This window comes from Ochotona princeps, chromosome 10, assembly GCF_030435755.1.
Source record: "Ochotona princeps isolate mOchPri1 chromosome 10, mOchPri1.hap1, whole genome shotgun sequence".
Taxonomy (NCBI): domain Eukaryota; kingdom Metazoa; phylum Chordata; class Mammalia; order Lagomorpha; family Ochotonidae; genus Ochotona; species Ochotona princeps.
Genome location: NC_080841.1, coordinates 68,675,118 through 68,697,186, shown reverse-complemented (window position 1 = coordinate 68,697,186; position 22,069 = coordinate 68,675,118). Strand labels below are relative to the sequence as shown.

The window sequence follows — 22,069 nt, the reverse complement described above, 5'->3', positions numbered from 1 at the left end:
TTTATTCATTTTTAAGAGTCACAGAGGGCCAAGGAGAGACCAAAGGTGGGCCGAGAGTGGCGGGGATAGATTCTATACTCTGGTCACTCCCAAAACAGCCTCAAGGGCCAGGGATGGCTGGGCCACGCCAAAGCCAGGAGACAGGCGCTTCTTCCGTATGTCTCACATAGGTGCAGGGGCCCAAGTGCCTGGGCCATTCTCTGCTGCTTTGCCAGATGCATTAGCAGGAGCTGGGTCAGAAGAACAGCCCAATATTAGTTGAAAAGTAATTGAACACACAGTCATAAGCCTGTTTCTGGACTGTTTTTTAATGGCCTGTGTGCCATGCCAGTTCCATAGTTTTTTGATTACTTTAGTTTCATCTAGTGTACTAAGTCTTTCAACGTTGTTATTTTGTGTTTATTTTAGATAATTTATTTTTTTTTAAAGATTTATTTTATTTTATTACAAAGTCAGATATACTGAGAGGAGGAGAGATAGAGAGGAACTGGAGCTGCCGGGATTAGAACCAGCGGCCATATGGGATCAAGGCGAGGACCTTAGCCACTAGGCCACGCTGCCGAGCCCTAGATAATTTATTTTTATGTATAAATTTTAGAGGCAGTTTGTAATGTAATTTAAAAAAATATCTTCTGGAGTGTGGAATTGCAGATTTTTTTTTTAGCATTTTCTATGTAAATGATCAATTATTTATGAATTCAAGAAACTTTGCTGGTTCTGTATTCTGTAAGTGTCCCTGCCTTCTGCTTTGTCTTGTTAGTCGTCCAGCACAGCCCAGTGTGGAAGGATGAGATGAGAGTCTTGGGAAGAAGGCATTCTGTTTTCCACTGCTAAATGTGGTGTTAATTCTAACCTGGTTGATGAAATGTCCATCCACATTTTTATTATTTTTTTTTATCACTTTTAAAGGTTTTTTCTTTTTTATTGGAAAGGCAGATTTGCAGAGAGAAGAAGAGACAGACAGATCTTCTATCCACTGGTCTGCTCCTTAAATGGCGGCAGCGGCTGAAGCTGAGCCGATCTGCAGTCAGGAGTCAGGGTGTGCTGTGTGGGTTGGTGCTGGTCAGCATGCTGTGCCACGTGGGCTGGTGCTGGTCAGTGTGCTGTGCCACGTGGGCTGGTGCTGGTCAGTGTGCTGTGCCACGTGGGCTGGTGCTGGTCAGTGTGCTGTGCCACGTGGGCTGGTGCTGGTCAGTGTGCTGTGCCACGTGGGCTGGTGCTGGTCAGTGTGCTGTGCCACGTGGGCTGGTGCTGGTCAGTGTGCTGTGCCACGTGGGCTGGTGCTGGTCAGTGTGCTGTGCCACGTGAGCTGGTGCTGGTCAGTGTGCTGTGCCACGTGGGCTGGTGCTGATCAGTGTGCTGTGCCATGTGAGCTGGTGCTGGTCAGTGTGCTGTGCCATGTGGGATGGTGGTGGTCAGTGTGCTGTGCCTTGTGGGCTGGTGCTTGTCAGTGTGCCTCGCCAGCCAGGGCAGGGACAGCCAGCTCTGGACACTCACTTTCTGAGCACACTGCACATGAGAACTGTAAACGCTGAGTGCAGTGCTTTCAGAGATGCTCCCTCTCCTGTGTCCGGCCATATAAACCAAACAGCTCTCTTACTCTGCCCTAATGGCTTCGGGTCTGACCATCCTGCTCCCAGGACACAGTGGAGGCAAATTAGCAGTGATTTCTGTCACCTGTGAATCAGGGTCGTCTTGATTCTGATGACCTCTGGTCTGCACAGCTCACCAGAAATACAGAGCCAGTGATGTAGCAGGAAGGTGGTTTTTCTACTCTTTTGAGTTTCTGGGTGTCCACCCAGATCAAAAGTTGTAAAGGCCATGCCTGCAGTGGTCAGTTCTTCTGAGGTGGGCTGTCACGTTGGGTCCTGCTGTCCAAGTCATCTTGTAGCATTGTTTTCCCCACATATCCAGTTGAAGAAATACCAGCTGACCATTTTTCTTGTATTGTTCTGTAAACTGTAGCACCCTGCTGAAGCCACTGTGAATGCAGTCAAACATGAAGGGCATGTCCAAATCTTACAGGGTCTGTGACTGAAGAGAAGGGGATTTCCTGGCTGCTGCTGGCCCTGTAGCCGGCAAGTCTGAACTGTAAAGTCTGGACATTGGATTTTATCAAATGCTATTTCTGAATCTTAAGATAATGGCTCGAATGTGTTAAAAAATCTGTTAAGAGAGCAGGCTGTTATCCTGGTTGGTGAGGACATCCATGTCCCACCATAGTACTTCCAGGTTTGGTTCCCTGCTCTGACCCCTGACTTTTAGCTTTCTGCTGTTGCAGATGCTGGGAGGAGGTAAGGATGGCTCAAGGTATTGAGTTCCTGGCATCGTGTGGCTGTGTTTGTGGTTCTTGGCTTTGGACCTGCCTGCCCCTACCTCATCCATGACATGCATTTGGAGAGTGAACTAAAAAAAAATAAAAATGGAAATGATGGGCCCAGTGTGATAGCGTAGTGGTTGAAGTCCTTGCCTTGAATGCTCTGCGATCTCATATGGGTGCCGGTTCTAGTTTCGGTGGCCCCGCTTCCCATCCAGCTCCCTGCCTGTGGCCTGGGAAAGCAGTCGAGGATGGCCCAAAACTTTGGGACCCTGCACCTGCGTGGGAGACCTGAAAGAAGCTCCTGGCTCCTGGCTTCGGATAGGCTCAGCTGCAGCCATTGCAGCCTCTTGGGGAGTGAACCATCGGTCGGAAGATCTTCCTCTCTGTCTCTCCTGCTCTCTGTATATCTGCCTTTCCAGTAAAAATAAATAAAATTTTAAAAAAATGAAAATGACAAAATCTATTACTATAATGAATTACATGGATTTTTTTTAAAGGAAATATTTTTGAGCAGTTGTAGACTTACAACAAAATTGTGGAGAAGCTAAGAGATGTTCTATTTGTCTTCTGTTCTCATATACCATAGCTTTTTGTGAGCGGTACATTTATTAGCTGGTGTATGTTAGCAACAGTGTATCCACACTCACACATTACTATCACACAGGGTCCGTCATTGACATTAGTGTTTATTTGATGTGAGGTGTGGTATATGAGTTTGGTAGAATGTGTAATGACATGTATCCACCATGATGGTACCACCGTAGAACTCTGTGCTCCATTTAATCTGCATCTCTTCCCCCATGCCCTACAACCTCTGATTTATTTTCAAGATATATTTTATGTGTTTGAAAGACAGTTACAGGGAGGGAAGGAGAGAGGGGGAGGGAGAGAGTGAGAGAGATTGTGTGAGAGAGGTTGGTTGGTTGGTTGGTTGATTGATTTTCCATTTGCTGTTTTTTTTTATCCAAGCAGCTGCAGGGGCCAGAGCTGGAGCCAGGAGCTTCTTCTGGGTCTCCCAGGTGAGTGTAGGAGCCCAAGGACTTGGATTATCTGCTTTTTCAGGAACTTAAGCTGGGTTCATAATGGAACAGCTGGGTCTTGAACTGGTACCTGTATGGGAAACTGGCATTGCAGGAAGCAGCTTAACTTGTTATGCCCCAGACTGACCCCAGCTATTTGGTCTTGCTGATCTTTTCCTGTTTTGCCTTTTCCAGAATCTCCTAGGGTTGAAATTACGTAGTTTGGAGCCTTTTCGCTTAGTAATCTGACTTGGTAGTTCCTAATCATTGCTCTGTGTCTCTTACCTGTAGCCCTTCACCTACTGAAGGGTTTCTTGGTTGCTCCCAGATGCTGACGTTCTTGGGGAGAGCTGTCACAGACATCTGCATGCAGGTTTCATGTGAACACTGGTTTTCAGATACTTTGAGTAAACACCGAAGAGCATGTTTGCTGTGTTGTGGGTTAAAAGTGTGTTTTCTTTGTAAGACATGCTAAAGTAGCTGTAGACTGTAGAGGCTTTCTTCCCCCACTAGCCTGAAGGAGAGTTCCTTTGGCTCCTCATCCTCACTGATGATTGGATTCAGTGTTCTGGGTTATGGCCATTCTCACGTGTGTAGTGGTGTCTTACTGTTTTTGCTTAAAGATTTATTTACTTGGAAGATGGAGAGATAAAGAAAGGGAGATAGGGACATCTTTTAACCTCTAGTCTTCTTCCAAGATGTCCAAAACAACCAGGACTAGGTCAGGGTAAAGCAAGATCCAGGAACTCTAACGTGTGGAAGGGGCTCAAACATGTGGGCCAATCACTGCTGCCTCCACAGGCCAGCTTTCAGGAAGCAGGATTGCAAATGAAGCAGCTGGGACCTGAGCAGTTACTCCCACACGGGACTGCAACCTAACAGGTGACTTAGTCTTCCGTACTGGAATGCTGGCCCTCCAGTTTTAAACATTTATTTATATTTTTTCTGTTTAAAAATATGGAACGCTTCACAAATTTGTCTGTCATCCTTGCACAGGGGCCATACAGATAATCTCTGTATCGTTCTAGTTTTAGTCATTGTACTTTTAATTTGCAACTTCCTAATGACAGATGGCTTGGAGCATCTTCTCATGTGCTGTCTTGCCATCTTTATCTTCTTTGGTCTCTATCAAAGACTTTGGCTCATTTTTAGAATGAGTTGCTTTGCTACTATTAAATGGATCTCTGTATTTTTTAAATTCAAGAAGCAGGCATTCATTGGTTCACTCCCCATATGCTTGCAATGACCAGGATGAGGTGAGGCTACAGCCAGCAGCCAGGAATGCTCATCAGGTCTCCAGGGTGAGTGGCATGGACCCAGTCCCTTTAATCTTCACCTGTCTCCCAGAGGAGCTAAAAGCCAGATCCAGGGTTGGAAGTTAAAATCAGACCCTTTGAAATGGGATGTGGGTGTCTTAGCTTGTGTTTTACTTGCCCGGACAAATTTTGGTCCCTCTACTGGCCTTGGTCATGGCGCATAACTATTTAAAATATGGTTAAAATACAGTTTGCTGCTACAGTTGAATCAACAACCTTTGTGCCTGTGCTCATGGGGCATATTGGCTTGTGGTTTTTCTTTTTTATAAGGTTTTGTGTGTGTGTGTAAGGATAATACAGCAGAGAGTAAGTTGGACATTTTCTATCTGTTCAACTATCAGAAATTTGTGTGGAATTGATATGAACTTCCTACTGGAGCAGTCATAAATGTCAGGAGCTCTCTTTGGGCAAAGGTTTCTTTTTGTTTGTTTTCCACATATTTTTTCTATACTTGAGGGAAGCGGGCAGATAAAAGGAGGAAACCCCACTAGGCCTCCCAATGATCTCAAGGTGCCCGATATGGGGCATGCTCTGAGGGTCCTGCTCAAGCGGTTTTGAGAGTTCAACAGTTCTGAAATGCTGCCACTCTCGCCACTCCAAGCACAATGAAATCTCTTCAGAATCCACTGGCTGATGTAGTACACCTTAGCATCTCCATTTGCCCAGATTTTCACTGCCAACCGTGGCTGGGGTAGCTGATCAATTTGTTCTGTCTTTCATCCTCCGTTGGTGTCCTCTGCAGGCTCCAGTGGACTGCCATATCCTCCACGTGTACCTGGATATGCTGTCCACTGCTCCATCTGAGCCACTGAGGAGGCCTAGCTTGACACATGGACTCCATGGTCAGACCATGAAACTGACTTCTCTTCATGGTTGGGGTTCTGATATCAGCAGTTCAGTTGGGGGGATCTCCAAAGAAACTTCATCTGAGGTGATCCCAGACCTACTCTTGTGTGTGGTTGCCAATAAGGGGTCCAGTACAGTCCTTTGCCCCAGTCAGCTTACACATACGCTGGTGGTTGCAATTGCTGGGTCATTTCTGTCTCCAGCCCTGTCTTCTATACGAACCATTGGGTTTTGCAGTCCAACCCGATCCTACCCACTACACTTTTGGCCCTCACACAAACCAGTGCGAGCTGCAGTCTAGCTGGAGCGACCCACAATAACCCCCACCAGGCCCGCCCTCTGCCCTGGTTCTCATGCTTGCCAATATGTACAGCAGACTGGTCCAGTCTCCCACGTCCCATTCATCTCTTGTATATGTCAATGGGCATTGAAGCCTAGTTCAACCAACCAGCCCCACATCTAGCCTACACATCTGCAGGTGGGTGCTGCTTTGTCTAGCCATGCCTGCCCCAGTCCTAGTTCTCATGCTCACCAGTGCGAGTGGCATCCCAAGAGGGAGTTGCAAAGCTTTTAAAGACAAATCCATTGTAGCAGAGGTATTCATGTTATCTGCTTCTTCCTTTAATGATTTGTATCTTTCATTAATCCTAAATTGTTGAATATATCTGCATAAATGTGATTAATATTCTCTCATTTTTCTCTTGATGTTGTATCCTAGTGTTCTTGATAGGGATCAAGTGTGTCTTTTCTGTTCCTGATCAGTTTGGTTCTGGGGTTACTAGGTTTACAAATCTTCTCGAAGCACCGGCTCTGATTGCATTGGCTTCCTCAAGCATTTTTCACATTTCTGTGCTGTTTATAGTGTCCTTTCTCCTGCTTGCTTTGGATTTAATTTGCTCTTCTATAATTTCTTAGCCTTGAAGGTTGGATTATGGAGACTTTTTCTTTTCTAATATTAGCATGTAGTATAAATTTTCCCTAAACACAACTTTGGCTGTGTATCTCCATCCCACCCATTTTGAGCTGTCATATTTTTGTTTTCGTTCACTTCAGATTTACTGTTGGATTTTTTCTTTTGATTCCTGAACTATTTAAATGTGTGTGTTGCTTAGATTTTTAACAATGCTATTACTATATGTTTATTACTATGTGCTTTTATTGGGTTATGATTTAACTTCATTGCAGTTAGAGTGAATACTTTGTATGATTTGGATTCTTTTAAATTTATTGAGTCTTGTGACCCTGATCATGGTCTGTGGGAAATTATTTTTATGAGGGAGATAGTTGAACTGGGTGTAGCATGTAGCATTTCCATTAGCAGTTGTTATCCACTTGTAAGAAAATTTTATCTACGTATTGTGGTTGGTGGATAATGGTAACTTGTTTCAGTTTTGATTTACATTACTGGGTTTTTAGCTTTTTATTAAAATAACTTCTATTTGAATAAAATTGATGGATTTGGGGCGTGTTTTTCTCTCTCCCTGGTAGGGAACTTGAGGTAATAGTAGTTAATCATTGGTGTGCTCTCCAAGTATGACTTCATTTTTTGTAAAAGTTTGATTTTTAAAAAATACTTCTGAAGAAATCTGTAAGAGCTAAGTAAGGATTTTACTGACTTGTGATTTTTGGGTAGAGGGATATAAGATGATGTAAGTTATATTCTAGCAGTGACTCTTTTGATAAAATACACATAGCAAAATGTACCATTTTAACTTTTTAAGTGTGTAGTGTAGTGACATCAGGTGAATGCATAGAGCTGTACAGTCATCACCACCATCCATTTCCTGAATGTCTTCAGCTTCCCATACTGAACTTGCATGCCCGTAGAGCGGTAGTCTCCCATGCCCTTCCTCTTCTGCTGACTCCTGGCATCCCTCAGCCTGTGCATTTGCTGCTTTGATGTCTCAGGTTGTAGAAGCATGGTGCTTGCCCTTTTGTGAGTGACTGCTGCCTAAGCATGATGTCTCCTGAACTCATCGACATTGTATTGTGTTATCAGAACATCTTTGTGTTTTTTTTTTTTTTATTTTTGAAGATTTATCCATTTATTTGGAAAGCAGAGAGAGGGAGAGAAAGGGAGAGGGCAGTCTTGTATTTGCTTGTTCATTTCTCAGTGGCTACCACAGCAAGGTTTGGGTCAGGCCAAAGCCAGGAGCTGGAAACTCCATCTTTGTTTCTCCTGTGGGTGATAGGAACCCAAGTACTAGGGCTTCTCTCTGCTGCCTTCCCAGGCATGTTGCAGGGAGTTGGGTAAGAAGCAGAACAGCCAAAACGTCAGCGGGCACTCTGAAATGGGATGCCAGTGTCACAGGTGGTGGCCCAGTCTGTTCTGCCACAATTCCAGCAAACACCCCTAGGCCCACTTTTTTTTTCTTCAAAAATTTTTGGAAAGGCAGAATGACAGAGGAGGAGGGAGATAGGGGGAGGGAGCAGAGAGGGACAGAGATTTGTATCTTTCGTCTGCTGGTTTACACCTGTAGATGGCTATAATAGAGCTGCACCAGGCCACAGCCAGGAGCCAGGAACTCCATCCTGTTAGCAGGGAGCTGGGTCTCAGACTGGAACTCTGATAGGAGAGGCTGGCATTACGATTGGTACGATTGGCAGGTTAACTCACTTTCTGAGGTTATGCAGTATTTCATTGTGTGTATATGACATATCTCCATTGTTGGATACTTGAACTGTGGCAAATAGTGCTGCTCTGAAGGTGAATATGCAAATCACCGAACCTCTGCTTTACAATCTCAACTGAACTTGAGCTGTGGTTATGCAACAAGGTGGAGGAATCCACCATGGTGGGAGGGTTTGGGGAGGGGTGGGAGAACCCAAGTATCTATGTAATTGTGTCACATAATACAATGTAATTACTGAAGTTAAATAATAAATAATTAAAAAAAAAAAAAAAAACATTCAGGCTTTGGGGTATGTGGCCAGTAGTGGAATTGTTGAGAAATATGGTAACTGTGTTTTTAATGTTTTGAGGAACTGCCATACTGTTTTTCTCAGTGAGTATATTGCTTTGCTTTTCAGCAGAAATGCTCAGGAGTTCCAGTGTCTCCTACCTTCACTGGGATATATATATATATACACACACATATACACATAGATGTGTATATATAGATGTATATATGTATATATGTGTGTGTATGATAGCCATCTTATAAAGTGGCTTCTTTGTTACTGTTAGATCTATTTATTTAATTTTATTTGAAAATTGGAGAGAGAGATCAATCTGTCTTCCATCCTCTACCCTCTGGTCCACTCTCCAAGTACCTGCAATAGGCATGCTCGGTCAGGCTGATGGCAGAAGCCTGACATTCCATCTGCATCTTCTCTGGAGAAGGCAAGGACTCGGTTGATCCATCGTCTCCTCGCTCCCAGGGCACACATTAGCAGGAAGGCAGGAACAGGAGAACAGCCTGAACTCAGGATGTGATCTCAGGTACTCTGATGGGGGATTTAGGCATTGCAGTCCAGGAGTTGATGCCAAGCCCAATACTGATCCCCTTCTTTTGGTTTTGCTTTGCATTTCCATAATATTCAGTGATATTCCACATCCTTTCATGTGCTATTGGCAACTTTTCTGTCTTTGGAAAAGTGTTTGTTCAAGTGCTTTGACCACCTTTCACACTTACCACCACAATGCTTATATAATTTAAACATCTTGGAGTTTTTTTTTCTTTTCTCAGTAAGTTCCTGATGTCTGACTCTGTAGTGATAACTATGGTTGTAGATAAATGTGCCTCTTGTCTCTCTGCCTTTCAGAACAATTAAAAAAATTGGACTTGACAACATGGCTTATGAACTTAAGTATATGCAAAATCGGGGAGGGAAGATGTGACAAGAAATGTCAGTTGTGCTGAGGCATAACAATCTCACTGAATGCAAGCGATTGGGAGGGATCCAAATTTCTTTGGAAGTCAGTGGAGCCTGTACAAGTACAGGGTAAAGGAATTGTTTAAAAACGCTGTGTTCTGGTATTAACTTGTTTTACTCAGGGTATATGAGTTAGTAATCCCCATGCTGCATCATCTGCATCCTGGAATTGAACAATGAAGTAAATGGTGGTGGATGGTAGGAGCCAGGGTTCTCAATGTTGGGGCAGGAATTTACAGGTGAACCAGGAGAGGATCCATGTGATACTCAGCTAGACCTGGCGACATCTGTATGAACTCACTTTTAGCTGCCGACAGGTCCAGCTGGTTCAATGTAGAAATATCACAGATGGATATCCATCGTGTGCCATTCACCCAGATTTCCGTGCTGACAGTTTAAAAACGACACCCTGGCAGTAGCGGGTGCACCGAGCGCTCGGGTTCGATTTGTGTTAGTGCTCTTCTGGTAAAGGGAGCCAGACCATGCAGACAGACAGCTGCTTGCTGAGACTAATGTAAGTCAAAAGTGATAGTGTGCATCACTGCCCGCTGCAGTAACCTCTTAGATGTTCTATTCTATCTCTACATTTCTTTTTTTTTTTTTTGGTTTAAAATATGTTATTGGGAAGATAAGGGAGACTGTCCACTGATTCAATCCCCAAATACTTGCAACAGCCAGTGTCAAGCTGAGGCTGAGCCTAAGGAGGTAGGCTCATAATCCAGGTCTGCCTTGAAGGTGGCAGGGACCCAGTATTCATTAAGCTGTCAGCTGCCTTTCGGGGTGCACATTAGCTGGAAGCTGGGGCCAGGGGCCTGAGCTGGGACTAGAACTCAGGAGCAGTCTTAACTGTCAGACCCAACATATGCTCCCGCCAGTGAGTTTTTGAGAAATGCATAATGTTAGTCATCCAGTGTTACACCAAATAGTCTTAACAACCTGGGAAATGCCCTGTGCCTTGTCTGTGGTAGCCTCCTTCCCCAGCTTGTATCCCTGGCAGTAAGTTTACATGCTTTAAACTTCTTCCATATTTGATAAGTTAGAACCATCAGCATGTGGCTTTCTCAGACTGATGGTTTTTCATTAGCAATATGAGAGTACATCAAAAAGTTCATAGAAATAGTGGAGTTAAAACATAAGTTTAGAGGTTAGTGTTTTACTTAGTGATTAAGCTGCTAGTTTAGGAAACCCACATACCATATTGAAATGACTAGATTTGAGGCCCAATTTTAGCTTCTTGCTTATGCATGCTGGGAAGAATAGCTGAAGTAATTGGGTTCCTGCCAACCATGTGGGGACACCTGGATTGAGTTCCCGTCTTACAGTTTTGGCCTCACTGTTGTGGGCATTTGGGGAGTGAACCGGCATGTGGCAGCTTCTTTGCATGTTAACTTAAAAATAAATAAAATTTTTTAAAGATTTATTTTTTATTGGAAAGATATACAGATAGGAGAGACAGAAAGATCTTCCATCTGGTTCACTCCCAAAGTGGCCACAATAGCCGGAGCTGAGCCGATCCGGAGCCAGGAACCTCTTCCAGGTCTCCTACACAGGTACAGGGTCCCAAAGCTTTGGGCTATCCCCGACTGCTTTCCCAGGCCACAGGCAGGGAGCTGGATGGGAAGTGGGGCCTCCAGTATTAGGTATCCTGGCGCATACAAGGTGAGAACTTTAGCACTGACCCTTTTTCATAATATGGATTTCCATGTGCGTTTTGAAGATCCCTTCCACCCATATATATTTAAGAATCTTCTTTGTTTTTCTGTGGCTTTATACCTTGTTTCTTTTTATCACTGAACAATGCATGCATTTGATTGTCGTGTCAAGGTTTCTTTTCTCTCTAGATGCAAGGCATCTCAGTTGCTCCCAGTTTCTGACAATTAGGAACAAAGCTGTCTTAAACATTTGCATGCAGAGCTCTCTGTGGACATAAGCTTTCCACTCATTTGGGTAAATACCTAGGAGTGTGATTGCCAGATCATATGGTAAGACTATGTTTAGCTTTAAGAAGCTGCTAAACTGTCTTCCCACATGGGCACTTCATTTTGCATTCCGCTGGCATTGAATGAGAGTTCCTGTTCTGCATTCCCAGAAGTATTTGGTGGTGTCAGTTTTTAAAATCTTAGTTGTTCCTAATAGGTGTGTCATAGTATCTTGTTCTGATTTGCAGTTCCCATGAGAGGTGTGTTGAGCAATGTTGTGTGTGTGTGTGTGTGTGTGTTCAGATCTTTAGTCCTCTTAAAAATTGGGTTCTTCTGGCTGAGTTTCAAGAATTTTTTGGTATATTTTGGGCACAGGTCCTTCAGTCAGGTTTGTGGTTTGCAGATGTTTTCTTATTGTCTGCTGTTTGCATTTCATTCTGCTCTAAGAGCGTCTTTCACAGAGCAGAAGTTTTGAATTTTCTTAACAAGTGACTTCCTTTCTTCTTGTAAGGATTGTGAATTTCATGTCTAAAAAATCTTCCCAACCCAGTGTCATAGTTGTTCCTTTTTCAGTTGGAATGTTTTCTACATTATTGTGACAGTCTAAGAAAATCTTTGTCTGCTACATTTCTAAGATTTCAATGGCAAAGTTTTTCCTAAAATACCCCATTCAAACGTCATTTCTCTTAAGACCTGAATGCTTCCTCCAATACTTCCTTTGTTGTTTCCTCATTCTTGTTTCAGTTATAAATCTGGGTTTTGCATTTCCCTTACCAGGTTACGCTTGACTGTATTCTCTATTCTCCCCAGTTATCCAGTTAATTGCTGTATCCTATTTTTGCTGCTTCTTTACGATAAAAATGATTTATAATGTTTTGCTCCTTTTCCTTCCTTCTTTCCTTGCTTTTACATTAGCTACTGTTTTTGCTTTATTTGAGAGGTGACTGGGGGGGGGGGGCAGGCAGAGATCTCTCATTTACTGGTTGACTCACATGTCAAATGCCTGTGACAATTAGGTCCGGGTAGATGGAAGTCAGGAACCTGGAACTCAGTCTGGACCTCCACTTTGGTGACAGGGACCCAGTGACTTGTGCCATCAGCTGCTGCTTTCCAGGAGGCACATTAGCAGAGAGCTGGGTTGAAAGTGCAGTAGCCAGGCCTGGGGGCTGGTACTTGCGTATGGGCCTTGGAAGGCCCAAGTGGTGTGATAACCACTGCACCCAAATTTTCTCCTCTTCATTCCTTTCTTTAATTTTATATCTTATGTCTGCTTAGTTTTAGAAGACAGAGTGCATGCATTTATGAAAACTAGTGACTTAAGGACACAACTCTCAAAATAATTTGGTGGAATAAATTCTTCTGTTGAAACTTAATGCTGAAATTGTTTTTTCTTTTGCTTTGTATTGCACTCATTAAGCTTTAATTACTTCTTTTGCAGAGACCTCTATGGGGAATATTAATTTTAAGCAAGTGCTTTTAAAATTGCTTGGAGGGCTTGGTGCCAAGAATTAGTGCTTCAACTGGATTTAAGTTGGTTACTAATTAGGCTTACTGTTTAATTGTTCATAGTATTAGAATTGCTAAGTAGATTGCACCTGATTTTGTCATACATTGGAAAGTTGCTAATTATGCATACTTTTTTATATTTCCTTTCAAGATTGTATTTACCTGTTTACTTTTGTTTGATCTACCTAGTGTGAATCTCTTACTGATAGATGTAGTTGCTGAAAACAGATGTCCTGGGGGAGGAAGATAACATTTGCTGAGCTGTGTCATTTGTTGTAGGCTCCTTCGGAGTTACACAGGAAAGAAAATGTGAAAGCTGCCAGATGGCAAGGAGGAGGAGGAGGCTGTTCACGATAAATAGCATGATCCAGGTTTTGCGTCTAGGTTGGGGGTAGAGAAGTAAAAGTTGTGAGCAGGTGTGTGTACCATTATATCTCTGTTCCTTTTGAAACGTGAGGAAGGAGTGATTTGGATAAGGGAGGAATACAGGGAAGCATGTGGGTGTTTTTGAATCTGCTCAAAAAAAGCAGCAGGGTGTACTGGACAGTAGCTGAACGGGGGTTTTATGTGTATACCGGTGGTTGGCTGTTTAGTGGCTGTAGATGTGTGGGTTGAATGTGGAAGGGGGTGGTGCAGTGATGAGAATAGGGCAGAGTAGGGTCAGGGGAGGGTTTTGCCCTGAGAACAGGCAGTGGAGTGAGCACCAAGTGCTTCCGAGACCAGGACATAGCAGGGCGTGCAGGGCGCAGCCTATGAAGAATCCAGGGGTTTGAAGGGCAGAGAGCTATCCCTCCGCCCCAGAATGAAAGCTGTAAGCGTTTGTTGGAGTCCTCCTTGGTTTTTCACAGATTTTCAGATAATTTTTTGCTTTGATAATACACATTTAGAAGTACCCTGTAATTGTTTTGATTCTGTTTAGATCAATAATTTATAATAAGACTTTTTTAAAAAAATTAACTGTTTCTAACCTTTGGATTATAATATGTAGTTGCTACTGTGTGACTTTTCAGATGTTTCTAATACTTAAGGGCTTCTTCCCAGCTTTCTTCCCTGCCACTCCACAGTATGAACTAGAGCTCTTGTCTCAGCCCTTGTCCTCTCTCCCATGGTCCCCCTCATTCATTCTGCTGGGTGTTTCAGCATTTTTCCTGTGTGCAGGTTTTTCCTCCGCTGTCCTCCCCCTTTTCATCGTCTTTTAAGCTATAGACTGAACATCTGTGGAATTCAGTAATTCACCTCCTCCTTCCTGTATATCGTCTAAGTTACCTGGGTGGGAGGAGCCTGGCAGTGAGGAGGAGGAATGCGGACTGACCCTCAGCCCTCTGTTGTTGCCTTTTTGTGGAGTCCTTGCACCCGCATGGCAGTGGGCAGCTTGCATATTCCCTTTGGTGCCCTCCTGCTCCCTGACCCTAGGGCTGGGTGTCTGGCCAGTGATGGCACGTCTATACTGTGTCACCGGCTGCGCACCACCTGCCCATCTCGATCTGCTTTGCGATGGGGTTTGTTCTCGGCACATCTGTCCTTAGGTGATTCCGTTGTCGCATGGACACCACGTGCAATGAAGTGGTGACCTCACGGTGCTGCCATCATAGCACGGTACTCTGTCTTACAGGATGTTCTCTTTAAAATAAGTAATCCACAATGCTGATTATTTTTGCCAAGTGTTCATGTCCTCTGTGGCAACACAGCAGGTTTATTTGCTGCAGCAGCACCACAGACATGCATGTTACCACATTCTGGACAAGAGGGATTTTTTAAAGCACCATTAGCATCTTATGGGACTGCTGTCCTATGGGCATTCTGCCGTAGACCTAACCACTGGGTGTATTTTGGTGTTGGCATGTGGAAAGGTGTAGAGAAGAACTGCTGTGCATAGAGGATTGCAGCACATGGTTGCTAATGTTTCTGCACTGTATGAAAGCAAAGGCCCAACAGTTGGAAGGCAAGGCTGGCTTTCTGCTGTGTTGGGAAAACCATGAGAGGAGCCTGCTGGGCTGAGAGGAAGGAAGCTTAGGTAGGTTGTTACTGTGTCAGTGATCTTTGTGACTCTAGAAGCATCTTCTTCCCTTTTTCATTTTCTCATGGCACTGATGCTTTTGAAGATTTGAAGCCTGTTGTCTAGTAGACTTTCACATTCTAGGTTTATTTCCTGAGTGCTTGCAATGAAACATGCCAGGAAGCACTCTTCATCCGGTTGTCTCCCTTAAGTTAGTGGTACTGAGTTTGAGCCTTCGAATAAGTGCAGATCTCTGCTCTTCTACCAGTAACGTTACACACATTAAAAAATTTTACTTGTAATTATTATATGTTGGGAGAAAGAGATTGAGAGCTCTTCCATCTGTTCACTGTAAATGGCTTTAGCAGCTAGACTGAGCTAGGCTGAAGCTAGGAGCTAGGAGCCAGGAGCTCAATCCTAGCTTCCCACAGGCTGGCAAGAACCCCAGCACTGCCCTCACTGTTGGTGTTCAGGGTGTGCATTAGCAAGAAGCTGCGGTTGGAAGTGGAGCCCAGAACTCAAGCCCAGGCACTTCAGTAAGGAGAGAGGTGGGGCCTTTCTTTCTCCCTGTCATTTTTTTCCCCCACTCCCCAACTCTGTCTTTTAAACAAATTAACAAATCTTAAGAGAAATGACATGCAGGAAAAAAAAAGTCTCATTTTTGTTATCCTAACAGTATTGCAAAAGTTGTTTTTCCAATAATCAGAAGTGTACACAGACGCTCCAGTCAGCCAGGTAGGAAGTATGGAAATGAGAGGGCTGTGGTAAAACAGCTGTCTTAGGGGCTGTGTGTGTACATGTTTGAAGGGTGGTGCCCAGCATCAGGATGTGTAAAACTGTCTGTGTTCCTGGTAGCTGTTATGTAAAACAGTTCAACACTTCTAAAATTGTAAGCAGTATTAAATGTTTAGTCTTCTTGAACACTTATGGTTAAAATTAATGATTTTTTTTTTTGGTAGGTAAATGTGAAAAAGGACAATCCTTCCTTCTAAGGTAAGTTTTTCATTTTTGTTTTAAATTGTTAACAGTGTTATTCTGTGACTGTAGTAGCTTAAAGCACCAATTATTTTAAGGTGGCTTAAAGTTTTAGAAATTTGGACCTGATTTGTGTGCAGTGGGTTAAGCTGCTGGCTGAAGCACCAGCATCACATGTAAGTACTGGTTTAAGTCCTGGCTGCTCCACTTCCAGCCCGGTTCCCTGCTAATACACCTAGGAAAGCAGTGGAACATGACTCAACTACTTGGGCCCTGTACCCATGTGTAGACCTGGGTGGATAGGTTCCTGGCTTTGGCATGCCCCAGCCCTGGCCATTGCACCTGTTTAGGGAGTGACCCAGCTGATGGGAAGTTTCTCTTGCTCTGTCTTCCCTTCTTTCTGTAATCCTGTCTTTTAAATAGATAAATCTTAAAAAACAACAAGAAAAAACAAAACAAAAAACAGAACTTCATTCTCTCAATAGTTCTGGAGGCTTCATATCCTGTGTTGGAGGATTGACCGGGTCATACTTCCTTTGAAGGCTTTAGGGGAGCCTTCCTTGTCTCCTCCTGGCTTGTGGTAGTTGTCAGTCCTTGGTTTGTAGCTGCTTCAGTCCAGTATCCGCTGTCTTTTTATTTTTTGAAATAAAAAAAAAATTAATGATTGCATAGTTGAGAGAACATGTGGGCCTCTGATTAGGGTGGGGAGAGTTGAGGTGTAGAGGAAAGTTTCAGACATAAGTGTTTTCAGTTCTTTTTTTTTTTTTTTTTTTTGCTTCTCGTGTGTCTGTAGAAGGGGGTTAAGGGAAGGGGACTACTCTTGCTGTCAAACTACATCAGCACCTGGGGATGAGGTGGGTAGTCATTTGATGACGCCTTAAAGACCTCTCTGTAGGGAAGAATGTTTCAAGGGTATTACTTGAGTGGTCATGCTCAGCTTTGCTGCGCCAGGGTTGAGAAAATCTTTCCAAGTCTGTTGGCTGACCAGGTCTACCCCAGTGTATCCACAGATCCAGACACTTGCTGCAAAGCTTTCCTGGCTCTTGAATGCATCAGTGAGTACTGTGGTCCAGCCCAGCTTGACCCTCCTCTCCCAACCCCCCTGAGTCGGCCCACATGCAGGTCAAGGAGTGCTGCAGTCTTGTGTATTGTGGCCTGGTACATTTTCCAATCCCAGTTCTCGCATTCAACACCAGGAGCTGTGGCCCAGCCTGGCATGCCACATCCTCAATCTCAGCATTTGCTGGGTGAGTGCTATAGCCTGACCTGGCCTGCCCCCAGTCCTAGCTCTTGTTGACAAGTGCTGCAGCCTAGCCCAGCCTACCCTGCCCCCAGCCTTGACTCTCCTATGAACCAGCAGATGCTGGGGCCTAGCCCAGCATGACCCACCCCCAGATCCAGACCACATACATTCTATTGTGTGTTTCAGCCTTGCCTGACCTCTCCTGCCCAGCCCCGCCATACCCTACCCCATCTCATCTCACCCCACCCCACCCCACTCCACCCCATCCCTTGCTCTTGAGTGGGAGCTGTGACCCAGCAGGGCAGTCCCCAAAGTTCTAATACCAGGCCTGCATCTAGCCCTGGATCTTGCACTTGCCTTGTTGGCCGGTACTGTGGCCTAGCGGTCTGGCCTACTCCCAGTCTAGGCTTTCATGTGAACCTTTAGGTGCTGAAGCCTTGCCTTGCCTGGCCTACTCCTGCTCTGATACTTGCTGATATGGTGTGATCTAGCCCTGTCCAGCCTGTCCCCTAGCTCCAGGTTTTGTGTGAACCAACCTTTAATGCAACCTAGCCCAACCCAGCTCTCCCATGTGGGTGGATGGCTTGGCCTGACCAGACATGCCCTCTGGATTCCCCTTTTTGAACCACCCCATCTCAACTCCTTCAATTACCTGCGGGTGTAGGTGGCCTGGTCCATGGAAACCCTTCCTTCATCCCCTCCTCTGAGGTGGTGGGATGTACCAGCAGCATGGTCCCATGTGGCGCCCACCCCTGCTGGGCCACCTCAGTACCAGTAGGGTCTGGTCCTGCCCAGCCCCACCTTCTCTGTCTTCATATGACCTTCTTCCCTCATTGTCTCTGGGGTTCCCTCTTTATAATGATATTTGTAATTCGGGCCCGGCACGGTGGCCTAGCGGCTATAAGTCCTCGCCTTGAACGCTCCGGGATCCCATATGGGCGCCAGTTCTAATCCTGGCAGCTCCATTTCCCATCCAGCTCCCTGCTTGTGGCCTGGGAAAGAAGTCAAAGGATGACCCAAAGCTTTGGGACCCTGCACCTGCGTGGGAGACCTGGAGGAAGTTCCTGGCCCCTGGCTTTGGATTGGCATAGCACCTGCTGTTGCGCTCACTTGGGGAGTGAATCATTGGACGGAAGATCTTCCTCTCTGTTCTCCTCCTCTCTGTATAACTGATTTTGTAATAAAAATAAATAAATCTTTAAAAAAATAATGATATTTGTAATTAGACACTGTAGTTAGATGTAACCTCCTCTGAACATGATTTGATCCAAAGACTATTCCTAAATACAGTCATAGCCACACATCCTGGGTTAATTGAGTTGAATGTATGTTTTTTGGGTAGCACAGTTCATCCAGCAACAGTTGAAGTTTGGTTTAAATGGTAGCACTGTCAGGGTGCTGTGCTCATGTTGGAGTTTGAATGCTGTATATTCTTTGATGTGTTGAAATTGTATAGAAATATAAATGAATGTTAAATTCGCCAGCTAATTGAGAGCTGTCTTATTTTACTAAAAGCTTTATTATTTATTTGAGCAGCAGAGAAGAAAGAAGAAAGGGACATAGAGAGAGAGAGAGAGAGAGAGAGAGAGAGATTGGCTGGTGGAGAGGGAACTCTTCCATCTGCCAGTTTACTTCTCTGATGCCTGCAACAGCCTGGTCTGGGTCATCCTTGTGGGTGGTAGGAACTCCAAATATTTGGGTTGTCATCTGCTGCCTCCCAGACACATTATTAGGACGCTGGATTGGGAGAGCAGTGTAGCCAGACTCCAATCCAGGCGCTCAGATCTGTGCATCTTAGGGCTTAAACTGCTGTACACTAATGCCCTTCTCTACGGCTACTGATAGAATTTACATTGGAGACGGTAGTAGATTTTTTTTTTAACCATTGGCAGATGAATAGTTGTTGGCATTTTTAAGATTTATGCTGAAGGGAAAACCAAGTAAACTAGCAGTTTTTCCTTTCTCTGCATGTGTGTTTTGCCTAATTGCGGTTTTATTTTTATTTATATGAGGAAATTGAACGGTAGTAGTGCATCAAAAATGCTTTTCATCTCACTGGTAGTTTTCCTGATACTTTGGAAAACAAGCAGTAAAATACTAATGGGGTGTTACTCTTCAGGTGTGTCTTTGTGAAGGCTTCTGTCTAATGTACGTAATGTATTGTATCTTGCCCTTGGAAGGTACCTAAAGCATATTACCATCAGTGAATCTTTTTGAGAAAGAGCAGGAGGTGTGACATAATCATGAAATGATGTATTTTTTGCAACTCTTAGTTTTGATAATTGCGACTGTTAAGTGTATGCTTCTGCCCTTGGTGTTGGTCTTGGTCCTAAGTTACTGAACAAGTGTAGATTGGGTTAGCGAGAAAACTGTTTTCCTGCACTCTTAGACACATGTTTACCTTCTGAGGTTTGCCATTTGAAGGTAACGTCATCCCAGTGACTTGTACGATATGCTGTTTGAGTCAATATCAAAACCAAATTATATTCACTTTTGTTTTCATTCTCTTCCTCCCCTTAAATAAAAGTTACATCCATGCAAGGAGCCAAGTAAAGCCATAATGTGGCATACCATCCTGTCTGAGAGGTGAATACCACAGAAGAAAAATGGCTGACAGAAGCGGGAGGATCATTCCGGGACAAGCGTACATTGAAGTGGAATACGACTATGAGTATGAAGCCAAGGACAGAAAGATTGTGATCAAACAGGGGGAGCGATACATGCTGGTGAAGAAGACCAATGATGACTGGTGGCAGGTGAAGCCGGACGAGAGTTCCAAAGCGTTCTATGTGCCAGCCCAGTATGTGAAGGAGGTCACGCGCAAAGCTCTGATGCCACCTGTCAAGCCGCCAGTGGGCCTGCCCAGTAGCTCCATGAAGATGATACAGAGCCTGCCTCTGCATAGGTCGACGGAGAACGTGAACAAGCTGCCTGAGCTCTCCAGCTTCGGCAAGCCGGCCATGTCCTCTATTCAAGGCACAGGTCTCATTCGTGATGCCAATCAGAATTTTGGACCCAGTTACAACCCAGTTCAGACTGTCAACCTTAGCCTAGACCTGACCCATAACAACGGAAAGTTCAACAGTGATTCTCACTCTCCGAAAGTTCCCAGCCAGAATAGGACGCGCTTGTTTGGTCACTTTCCCGGTCCCGAGTTCTTGGACGTAGAGAAAACGAGCTTCTCCCAGGAGCTGTCTTGCGATTCAGCAGGGGAAGGCTCAGAGAAGGTACACCAGGACTCTGAATCTGGGGACGAGCTGAGCAGCAGCTCCACCGAACAGATACGGGTAAGCTGGACCCTGACAGAGAAAAACCTGTGCCACCTTCAGTGCAATTATGCCTCGCACAGTCTTCTTGTTCTTGGAGTGCAGTGAAGGACTGCTGTGTGTTGCTTGGTGTTTTCAGAGCATGTGGGTTTTGTCGTGGCACTAACTCATAAAGGGTCAGCTTGTGGCTTTTGTGGTTGTCCTTTTGCCCTTGGAGAAGGGGAGCTGCTGTAATTTATCTGGAAAGCACCTGATGTGTTGAGTGATGGCTTTGCCTTCCCTGGAGAGCATTGTACTGATTTCTGGCTGTACCCAGGTTGGATTTGTTTGCATTGAGTTGTTAGGCGAGAGTGGTGCTGAGGAATGGCGTTGCTGGACTAGGAACTGCTGATGTTTCTTTTCTGGAACTTGTGTGTGCACCTTGAATGTCCACAGAAAAGCTCCCAGGCCTTTCTCATTTCCATGCTGTGCGTCTGAAGTGTCTGCTTCTCTAGACTCAACTGCGTTGAATTAGTAGCCTGGAAGCAGTTTTGTTTTCATGATTTTTATTATTAGTTTTTCTCATTATATAACTGTCTTTTGAAAATAGATCCATGCCAGTTTAGCTCTCAAGTGTTGAAGGAAAGTAATTTTAAAAATATGTGTGAAATGGAAATGAACATATTTGGAAACATCTCCTTTTGAGTGGGTTTAATCATTAGTGACTTTTTGGCCTAAAGCTGTGCTGTCAGATTCTTCATTAGGTTAAGGCTTTGAGTAACTGTGAGGCTGCTCTAGCTATGGCCTGAATGCTACGCAAGTACATTCTTTCCATGGGCTGTAATTTGTCACGTTTAGAGATGGAATTGAGGAGTTTCTCTTGGAAACTGTGACGTTTGCTTGAGATCAAGGCCGTGCCATGAGCTAGCACTTGTTCAAGCCTCATTGTCTTCCCAAGGTTTTCGTCAGTCTGTATGTGGTGCTTTGATGTAGGACACATGGTGCTTGCTGGGTTTTTGTGTATATGGGTCCTTAGGAACCAGGTGGGCCTTTATTGCATCACCACCGTTACATAACTTAAAGTTACATTTGATGTTGACATTCACCAGTAGTCCTGTGTTCTCTCCCTGGTTGCCATCTTAATGCCCACTGCACTGGAGCTTCCTGGCTTCTGACCTTTCCTGGGGCCTTTATACTCTTGAAGGACATCTTACTGGATTTCTCCAGGCAACCCTCTCCCCATCTCTCCAGGGCAGTTGTGTTCAGCCTGGTCCATTTTCTCAGCGTTCTCTTTTTCACTCACTATGCCCTATCTTAGCAGAAACATTGCCAAGATCAGAGCTGTGGGGTGGAAACCCCTTTGGTGTCAGAGAGCGTGCTTTCACACAGCAGTTAATAGGGCTGGCTTTAGATTTGAGTCTGGGTCATACACTTGCCAGCTGTGCAATAATTGGGGACAATTACTTAACCTCCACAGAGCTCATTTTCTCCCTCGGAGTGCAAGGATCACAGGCCCATAATAAGGGCAGCAGGTAGCTATTGCAGCTTAATTACTGCCACATTTGGTGGCTTCAAACAGTAAACACTAATTATTTCTTAGTTTCTGCTGGTCAGTCCAGCAGAAGCAGCTTAGTTGGGTGGCCCCAAAAGCGTGGGGTTGCTCATGGGGTTGCAGTCTCACAAGGCATGGCTGGGCCAGCCTGGGAGCTGCTTCTATGCTCACTTATGCAGTGGGCCTCTCCTGGCCTCTGCATTTCCGAGAAGACAAAGGTAGGAACTGTGCTGCCCGTTATGCCCCAGTCCTGCCT

The 22,069-nt window shown here is 44.7% G+C and overlaps 1 protein-coding gene and 1 non-coding gene across 5 annotated transcripts in view; one reads left to right on the top strand and one right to left on the bottom strand.

The window, feature by feature from the left end:
* Positions 1-22,069, top strand: part of ARHGAP12 (Rho GTPase activating protein 12) — a 112,023-nt gene that overhangs the window by 7,539 nt on the left and 82,415 nt on the right. For all 4 annotated transcript variants that reach the window (XM_058669573.1, XM_058669572.1, XM_058669571.1 and 1 more), the window contains exon 2: positions 19,544-20,303. In XM_058669573.1, coding sequence (XP_058525556.1) covers positions 19,623-20,303 — 681 coding nt within the window. In that variant the 5' untranslated portion in view covers positions 19,544-19,622. The remainder of the gene's footprint in view (positions 1-19,543; positions 20,304-22,069) is intronic.
* LOC118759155 (U6 spliceosomal RNA) lies at positions 4,291-4,393 on the bottom strand. Its single transcript, XR_004996008.2, has one exon. It is a non-coding gene; the product is annotated as a U6 spliceosomal RNA (small nuclear RNA).